Source organism: Mesoplodon densirostris, chromosome 2 (assembly GCF_025265405.1).
Source record: "Mesoplodon densirostris isolate mMesDen1 chromosome 2, mMesDen1 primary haplotype, whole genome shotgun sequence".
NCBI classification, from domain to species: Eukaryota; Metazoa; Chordata; class Mammalia; order Artiodactyla; family Ziphiidae; genus Mesoplodon; species Mesoplodon densirostris.
In genome coordinates, this window is record NC_082662.1 from 165906643 (window position 1) to 165916332 (window position 9690).

The following is a 9690-nucleotide window of genomic DNA, read 5'->3' on the forward strand; positions in this document are numbered from 1 at the left end:
AACATATATCTGAGTAAGCTCTGTGATATGTCCTATTCTCACAGCAAAGGAGAATGCCATCTATCAGCTGCAGTTCAGTTTGTGGTAACGTATTGGAGAGCTATCATTTATTGATTCTAGTTGGATCTACTGATAATTTCAGAGCTTTTTTTTTTTTTTTTTTTTTTGCGGTACGCGGGCCTCTCACCATTGTGGCCTCTCCCGTTCCGGAGCACAGGCTCCGGACGCGCAGGCTCAGCGGGCCATGGCTCACGGGCCCAGCTGCTCCGCGGCATGTGGGATCTTCCTGGACTGGGGCACGAACCCGTGTCCCCTGCATCGGCAGGTGCCACCAGGGAAGCCCAATTTCAGAGCTTTAATAACCTTAGATGAGAAAATCCTATATCAGTCTTAAAAATCCCTTCCATTTTCATGGGCTCTCTTCAGTTCATAACTAATTTCTTTCAATCTCCTTCAACCTTATCTAATACAAGAAGTTGTACAAGTGGTTCTATGTTATCAAGTTCTCACTTAGCTTTGGAACAACTTTCTGTCTCTCTCGTCTTGCCTGCATAGGGCATAAAAAGTAATGTAAAGCGGGGAATTGTACCCCAATAGTCACTCATCCAAAAGTGATAGGAGGAACACATACACACACATACGTACTTCTTTGTAAAGGGGTATGTAAGGCTCCTGATAGAAGAGCTTCAGTAATAGACTCATTTCAGTACATTGAATAAAGACACCTTTCTGACTGATCTTTCCCTTCATCTTGCCAAGCTGAAGGCTTGTTTGATTGCTGTAATTGGTCTAGGAATGTATGGCAATGCTCAGGATGAAGTGTGCTTTGCCAAAAAGCTGCCTGAAGTGACCTGGTAATTCACAAGGAATCTGGAACCACACTGAACTCTCTCCCCCTCTCTCCCTCTGGAAGCTCATTGCCATAGCTCATGAAACCCTGATCTTCTGCTTCCCTGTAGTCTCTTAATTTCCTGACAAGTCCCTATGCCCTTGTCCCAATACCTAGTTCTGAAAGTTTAAATTCTTTTTTTCCTCTGAGGAGCCATTACTAGGGCTTTCATTTATTAGAATATTTTGTGTGTGCATGATGTCATCACGAACTAAATGGAGACACATCTATCTGGTTCTAAAATTCAGAATCCTGGACCGTATTGAAACAGCAGCTCCCTCTGTGAATGGTGTTTGGGAGGTTCACTTTCCTCCCAAAGGGGAGGAAAGGGGCCTTTCTCCCTCTGTATTTTCAGTTTCATAAATAGGGAGAATTTCTATCAATATCCAAACTCCTTCCCTAGCCCCTTTAATCTAGGATTCTGTAAGATAGTCTAAACTTTATCTCATGATTTTATAACAAAAACAAAACAAAACAACAACAAACCCCAGAAATCAAGCGAAAACAAAAACTTGCCTGGGATCAAGATGGAAATACACAAATAAGCATGCATAATACCTTCTCCAGGGCATTCTAGAAATTCACTGAACAGCAGTCCCCCACAGAGAAATCTCCCAGTTGAACAGCAGGCCCTTTGGTCTGGTCACCTCCAAAAATGAAGCAATAGGGAATGCTCATTGAAGAAAGCGTTGGATGACTTTTGTCCCCCTTTGAAGCTTAAAATGTCATGATTTTTTAAAAAATGCAAGCCTCTTTCCCACTTATTCCAAATGTATTTAACTATCCAAATCATCTGAAGGTAGATCAGTAAAGACTTAAAAAATAAAAGTCTAGCCTAATTATTTCCAATAGTTTTGGCAATTGGATTTAGCCTAATGCAGTATTACCTTATGTAGATTTTGCCTCAGCAGGTATTAAAATGTTTGGCAATTAACTTTTATACATTGTATCTAAAGAATGCTCTAAAAGTTCTGGAAAAAACTTTGTGCTTCCTGATGCAAGAAAAACGCCTCCTACTCCCTCTCTTTTAATCCTAATTTGCATTATCCACATTCTCAACAAATCCCTCTTTCTTTGGGTAAACTTGAATCTAGCACTTGTTAGAATCCTCAGGGATCATAAACCAATGGAATTCAAATGACAACCTATTAGGTCCACTTATGAGTCATTTAACATTTTCATTAGAAATAGAAAGCCCCTGTTCTGGGTCTCTTTAGAAGCACAAAATAGACTTCTGCATTAGCCTTATTTCCTTTCATGAACATTAAGCAGAAATACATGTAACCCACTCCAAGTTGGGTCTGGCATCCTGATAGAGCATAATTATGCCTTGAGAAGAGAAAAATCAGAGAACAAGGACAACTGCATAATGTGGGAAAAGGAATGGGTATGAACAAAGGCAGTGAATTTTTAGGGCTGTGGCTAACCCAGGTTACCTTGAGCTAACCATTGATCTTGTTGCATCTAAGCATTGAGATTCTCTTGGGAGAACTTCCAGTTTATAAATCAATCTTTTTAAGATTCATGACAATCTTTCAGTATTATGATTACACAGGGAGAGGTCTTTCTATCATCAAAATACAATGACCTGTGACCCCAAATCACATTAAATTACTAACACTCACTATTTGTTTCCCAAGCAGCCTTGGGGGTGCAGATGAAGACTTTGGGGAACCTGTATCATACTGAAAGGACTATTTTGGTCCTGAAGAGCCCCAGTGGTGAAGACTTATAAGAACCAGGAAATTCTAGATTTATTCCAGGGTGGACCACAACAAACCTATTCAGAGAGAGGCCCAGGATTGACGTAATCTTGGAGAAAGAAGGAAAGGAGAAGGAGGAAGAAGAAACAAAATTTCTCCTAATAATTCAACTCCTACCACGTGTCACACATATTTGTATTAGTGCCAATGACAAACCTATAAGGTAGCTTTCATTCTTCTCTAGACCAGGAAACTGAGATTAAATGACTCTCCCAAGGCTATTTATTTATTCAGCAAATACTTACTAGGTACCAGGAACTGTTTTAGGTGCCAAAGAAACAATGGCAGACTAGGTAAAGACTACCCTTGTACAGCTTACCTTTTACTTTAATATTTTTCAAATACCTTTCTGATCATGACTCACAGTAAAAAATGCATACTAAACTATTACACAATACAAACATCATATAAATACAAACATGCATATATACTTGAAACAAAGTTTTTACACACACACCCAAGAACTTATCTTTAGTGTGTACAATGCAGTCTCTGATATTTTCTATTTCCTCTTTTTTTTTAAAGTTTATCTGGTACTAATGAATTAAATTGATTTCACGATCTGCTACTAAGTCACAATCCACAGTTTGAAAACATGGTTCTAGTGGACTTGAATGGAATGGATTAATATTGATATTAATCAATATTTCCTCGAGGCCTGAGGAGTTATCTACATCTTTTTTAGTGTATAGTTTAACAGCAAGAAGGAATATGAGAAGTGCAAGGAAGCTGTCCATCATTTTGCAGCCTGGAATGGTTTGGTGGAGGCCATCCAACTCTGGTTTGGGTCTCCCATAATGTTCAAACTCCATCTCTCCTTTATAGTATGTCTCTTGTTTGCTCCTGTTTGCCCCCAGCAATAATAGTTTTATCTTTTTCCTCTAACCTTTTGTTCTTCCCACATAGGCTGACAACAGAATATCCAGGTCACTATGGTGAGGAAATGGACATGATTTCCTACAATTATGATTACTATATACGAGGAGCAACAACCACTTTCTCTCCAGTGGAAAGGTGAGCCTTCACCATGGGCTAGGGTTAGCGAGGTCAGGAATTAGCTCCACACAAGGATCATGCCTGCAGAAACCTTGATCTGGGGTTTTCCCTATTTTAGTTTCCTACTTGGTCTAAGATTAACTGAGAGATTGATGGGACAGTGGAAAGCAATGGGAATTGAACCCATTTCATGCAGCAGATCACCCTTGGAGATGACGTTGTGTTCCAGCTTGCTCAGAGCAGGAAATTCCCAACTTGGTATTCCATGATGTTCTAAGCTCTTCCCTTTATTCAATTTCAAAGAGCATTTTTCCTTACCAAACACTAGGAAGAGAGCACAAAAATGATTGAAAGAGTACCCACTGTCAAAATGAACCCTCTCCAATGCCATTTCTCCATATGGTCCCCACTTTGGGTTGTGGGAAGGGAGAGAGAAGAGAAGGAGAGGGGGCTGGAGGGGAAAAACACACAAGACTTACCAACCATATTTAGAAATAAAAAAGAAGAATTTAAATAATGGAAAAGAAAACGGCACTAATTTTTAAAATCTGTTTGCTCTCACAATCAGCTCCCAATCTTATCACAAATATTGAATACATCAAAACAAAACAAGAAGAAGAAAATAAAAATTCTTCTCCCTACTAATAAAGAGATATGAATAAATTCAGGTGTTAAAAGGTTGATCGGGCCTCCCTGGTGGCGCAGTGGTTAAGAGTCCGCCTGCCGATGCAGGGGATACGGGTTCGTGCCCCGGTCTGGGAGGATCCCATATGCCGCGGAGCGGCTGGGCCCGTGAGCCATGGCCGCTGGGCCTGCGCATCCGGAGCCTGTGCTCCGCAACGGGAGAGGCCACAACAGTGAGAGGCCCGCATACCGTAAAAAGAAAAAAAAAAAAAAAAAAAAGGTTGATCTGTCTACTTTTAGTCAGGTGATCATCACTTTACACAGCAAATGAATTCCTGAAAAGTTAGCAATAAATATTTTTCAAATAGGACAAAACCTAACTCATTAACTCATTAAATAATAGATTGACAAATTCGAGTGTGACTTATCTTTTATGTATATTTATGCTTTTGAGTGCAATGATATCACACCTAACTGAAGTAACTTATTTAATACAACCCTTAATTTAAAAAAGAAAAATAGGGTTTCCCTGGTGGCTTAGTGGTTGAGAGTCTGCCTGCCGATGCAGGGGACGCGGGTTCGTGCCCCGGTCCGGGAGGATCCCACATGCCGCGGAGCAGCTGGGCCCGTGAGCCATGGCTGCTGGGCCTGCGCGTCCGGAGACTGTGCTCCGCAACGGGAGAGGCCACAGCAGTGAGAGGCCCGCGTACCGCAAAAAAGATAATAATAAAATATTAAAAAAAGAAAAAGAAAACAGAAAAAAAAAACCCATGAAGTAGCTCTGAAAAGACACAATACGTGTTGCTGGCTCCATGAACAAAACCCCTTACATTTACTCATAGGAGAACTTCTTAATTCTCACACATTAATTATTTGTATTTTAGATACGTTTTTATCTAGCTTAGTTACTATTTTCTAGAAGGGGCAAATTAAAAAATAAGGAGGGAAGATACTACTTAGAATGAGACTCACTTCACCAGTGAGAAGAAATAGCTGAATGATGTGACACACACAAAAACATACTTAAGAAAAAGAAAGAAAGAAAAGGAAAGACCTAAGAACTCAAAGACTATGGAAGCCCGGTGACATTTAGCAGGAGTGTGTATCCCCAGCGGGCAACACTGGATCACATTATAGCAGAGTGTTCAATATTCCTAATGATGTCTCCAAGTCATCATGAAAATTAGTTCTGCATTTCCTGCTTAAGAAGGCAGGAAGGAATACAGTAAAGAAAGCATGCCATCGAAAATTTCCACCAAATAAATACATTTTGGCAGTTAAAATGTCCAACTGCTTGGCTTGGAAATTTTCAGTTATGTGGTTTAACTCAAAATCTTGGAAAACTGAGATACTATGTCATGCATTTGTTTAAAATGAATGTACCCATGCAATTTTGCTGCTGTCACTAACAGTCAGTGGCTTAAAGGTCCACGACTTGGATTTCTTCCACTCTGCTGAAAGAGGCTGAGGCCACTACCTTGGAGAAATATTGTCAGTGCACAGGACTCACTGGGCAGGAGTTTTTCGTCTACATGCAAATCATAGTGGAAACTGCCCCTGCTTGAGCACCACTGTCCAGGAAAGAAATCAGCGACTAAGCGTCATTTGAGTACCTTGATTCTTTTACAACCAAGTAGTCTACATTTTGCTTAGCGTCAATGAAAAGCCTCGTAAAAGAGTAGTGTGAATGCCTGGCTGAAGATCTTATTTCCCTGTGTCTGTTGGCACAGAGATAAATAAGACTTGTCTACAGTAATAAAATTCAGTTGATAAATATGCATGCTACCAATTTTCTAACCTCCATCCAAAACAAGCCATGTCTTCTGTTGACAACTGCAGGAATAAATACTAATAAATAGTTGGTTATCCAGGCTCTTAAAGATCTGTACTGGAGGACCCTATGCCCAATAACTCTAAACAAACAAGCTGGAGCAGCAGACTCAAATTATAAAGCCTGCCTTGGGCTGTTTGAGCAGCATGTACCATGGCTGCTGTTATCTCCCAGAACTAAGAGTAGTGAGTCCCACCTTCCAGGTGGATGAAGACCTTACCACTGTTGGTGTTTAAGAGAAATTGATCTGGGAAGAGGCCTTTCAGATTGAAAAGGAAGAAGGATATTCTAAGGTTGAGTGACCTCACTGTGCTTGGGAAGCATCTGTGTGATCGTATACGGAATGACTCTTTCTTTTTGCCCTTCATCAAGACTTTGCAAAGGATGTGACAGCCCACGTCCTCGATGGGGTTATGGGTATCAAGTTATGGAGGCATTCTGATATAAGATAAAGAGGAAGATTTGAGTTCAACGAAATTGGAACCTGAAATTGTCACCTAATTATGTTCATGAAGGCCACTTATTTCTCTGCATCTGCTTCTCCACCTTAACAATGACTTATCATGAGGATTAAATGAAAAAATTTGTAAAGCATCTAGTGCAATGCTGGATATATTGGAGGACTCAGCAAATAGTCGTTACAATTGTCATTACCATCACCGTTATCATTGTTAAACAATATCAGACCAGAAGAGTGCTGTGCAGAGTAGGATCTCCATAAATTTTTGTTAAATGGGTGAACAAAGAACTTAGGCTAGCCCTTAGCAAAGAACATTCCTTGAAATGTATCCACACCATGTTTTTTTCAAAATTGAGCAATTCTATGTCCTCTCATACCCATGCCTGACCATTTAAACAAATACTCAATTCAATTTCTGTTATACAAGAATGGCAGGTATTGTCTTCTTCACTTTATGGGTTTTAGAATTGTTTCCCCTCCCTTCGTTTCCCTATGATAGTGTCTTCTGAAGGAGAACACACAGGGTATAGCATGGAGCCTAGCACATGATAGGTATTTAGGAAAAGAAAGAATGAGCAGATGGATGGCCTAGGTAAGAGAAGATTCTTTACCACGAAATGGAGACAATGTTGAATAAATGCTTTTATTACAAGTTGTTAACCTATATGTCCAAGAGATCCCTTTGAGACAGAGCAGTGGTGAACTGATCACTGGTGACACACAGGACCTCAACATGCCAGTGACCTAGTTAGTCCCCTCCTAGGTGCAACTTGAACTAGGTGAGGAGGTGTCCAGGACTCCTGACCTCATAGACGATTACTTGTCGGTTTTCTAGAGACTTCATAGATGTGTCTTCTGAGAGGAAAGTGAAATTAGTTGGCCCTAAATTCTCCAAGGGTTTTTCACTGCTTTTCTCTTAGCAGTGATTTTTCCTAAGGTGTCTTTTCTCACTGACGTTAGCTCTCTGACTCTCTCCCCACAGGGATCGCCAGTGGAAGTTCATAATGTGCCGGATGACTGACTACAACTGTGAATTTGCAAATGTTTAGATATGCAACCTACCAATCTGGGTGAAGGGAAGGGGGCCAGGAGACCTGAGGATGTCCACTTATGTTAACATCGGTTGGTCGGGACTCCTAAATGGTTTCTACTGCTCTCTTTTCTTCTCCCTGAGCTGGTTGGTAGTTGCTATGCCAGCTTTCTGGGCCCTTCTGACTAGTATCACACTTGCAATAAAATCCACAGTTTCTCACTTTCAACATGTTCCATAGCAACCATTTTATATGAGTGACAATGGCTCTGTTGCACACCATATATTCTGTGTGCATGCTCACAGCCTGAACAAAAGCCTGGCTGCTGGAGCACCTGTCACAGCCTTGCTGCTGCTTTTACTACCCAATGACCTGCCTGTTGCTGAGCAGTGTCTGTGAACAGGTTCAGGAGTGGAGTAAAGGGGCAGAAACTGAGGAAGGGGAAGGAAAGTCTGCAGCTATGACTGTTTGAAGGAAACCGAGGGTCCTCATCTAGAACAGACCTTCTGCCTTCAGGGGACATGCTTCCACTCTCCCCCACCACACGAGCCATGGTTGCCTAGAAGTTCACCTGCAGAGCTCTGTGCTCCAGGGGGGAGGAGACTGTGAGGTGAAATGGGGAGGTGGAAAAGTTTGGGGGCTGAAAGACTGAGGATTAGAAGAATTTCCTAAATGGGAAGAAGACTACTAGCATCCCCAGTAATGAAAATGAGCATCGGGACCAGAGGAACCTGTGGGAATCAGTCTCAAGTAAGACAAAAACAAGAAAGAAGAGAGAGGTCAGAGAATGGAACTCAAATTAGGAACTTGGAGGGAAAGGGTGTGTGGTCAGGTTGCTTTGGAAAACTGAAAAAGGGGTTTGACTCACTGGCACCTGGAAAGGCTGGCATATGCCCTGTAGCTGTGAGAGCTACTGGAAAACTCACTTGGATTGGTCTCAATATTCTGGATGGGAAAGTCTGTCCTGGGGGGTCTACTTCTCTTCTATGTGTAGTTTAGGAGTGTCTTTTGCAGAGGTGGCATTATCTTTCCTCCTCCTGTGATGTCTCCGTCCCCAGCCCTTTGCACTCTCTTTGTCATAAAAGGAATAAAAATATTAACATTTACTATGCTGCAAATGTTAAGGGTCAGTTTTCTCTCTCTTCACCTCCCCTTTCTGATTATTCATCCATCCATTCAGAAAATATAGCTTAGCATTGTGATTTGTGCCAAGTACCATGCATGGCACCAGGAATACAATAACGATAATGAAAGAATATGGTTAAGAAATCCAATATATAAGACATAAAGTGCTTAAGTCCACTAGGGATTGGACAAAGGGTGGAATCACATTTCTTTGCCTTTAAATCCAGCTTGATTTGTCCTCAACATCCTACAAACCTCCTCACACCAATGCTTTTTAACCACAGGGAGCCCCTATTTCCTTTACCCATACAGTTGGCCTTTTCTTTTCAGATCTATGCTGTCCTTCCCTTCTCTTCTCCCTCAGGGGACCCAGGAGAGCAGGCAGCCAAGCAAAACCACAGGGGTCACCCACCTTGTTATGCAAGCCATCTAGGTGGCCAAGATGGTGAATCTCAGCCAGTGATGCTGCATTACCCACAGTGAGATCCTGGTATTAGGAAGAGGAAGGCAGAGCTAAGGATGTCCTCCTTTGCCTTAATGCTGAGGCCCTTTTTCATATGATGGTTTTGCTTTATTGCTTCCATTTCATTGTTTCCACCTCTCTGGCAATTTTACTTTACAGCAAGCTTCACAGTGTTGTTTCACAATGGGCATCATGAATATTTTAGCAACTGCAGCTCTGGGTCAGGATGGCAGCCAGGAAATGGACTTAGTTGGGTGTGTGGAACACAGCTGGAAAGGAGGCAAGCAACACAGATGGGCTGACTTAGCAGCTATGATGAAAACCAAAGGTGTGTAGGGGGTGTTGCACCTCACCAGGGCTGAGGTTGGAGAGAGGCAGCTGGGAGAAGCAGTCCAGGAGACTGCCAGACAGCACAAGTCGAGGAAAAAAAAATAATAAAGCAATCCAATAAGTGTCTGTGCCAAGTAGAATAAATGGAGAGAAAAACTATGAGAGAAGCTGTTTTTGC

The 9690-nt window shown here is 41.6% G+C and overlaps 1 protein-coding gene across 1 annotated transcript in view; it reads left to right on the forward strand.

The window, feature by feature from the left end:
• The window catches only part of DPT (dermatopontin), a 40994-nt gene extending 33172 nt beyond the window's left edge, over positions 1-7822 (forward strand). Inside the window, exons 3-4 of the mRNA XM_060088593.1 lie at positions 3559-3666; positions 7546-7822. Coding sequence (XP_059944576.1) covers positions 3559-3666; positions 7546-7612 — 175 coding nt within the window. The 3' untranslated portion in view covers positions 7613-7822. The remainder of the gene's footprint in view (positions 1-3558; positions 3667-7545) is intronic.
• The last annotated feature ends 1868 nt before the right edge of the window (positions 7823-9690 follow it).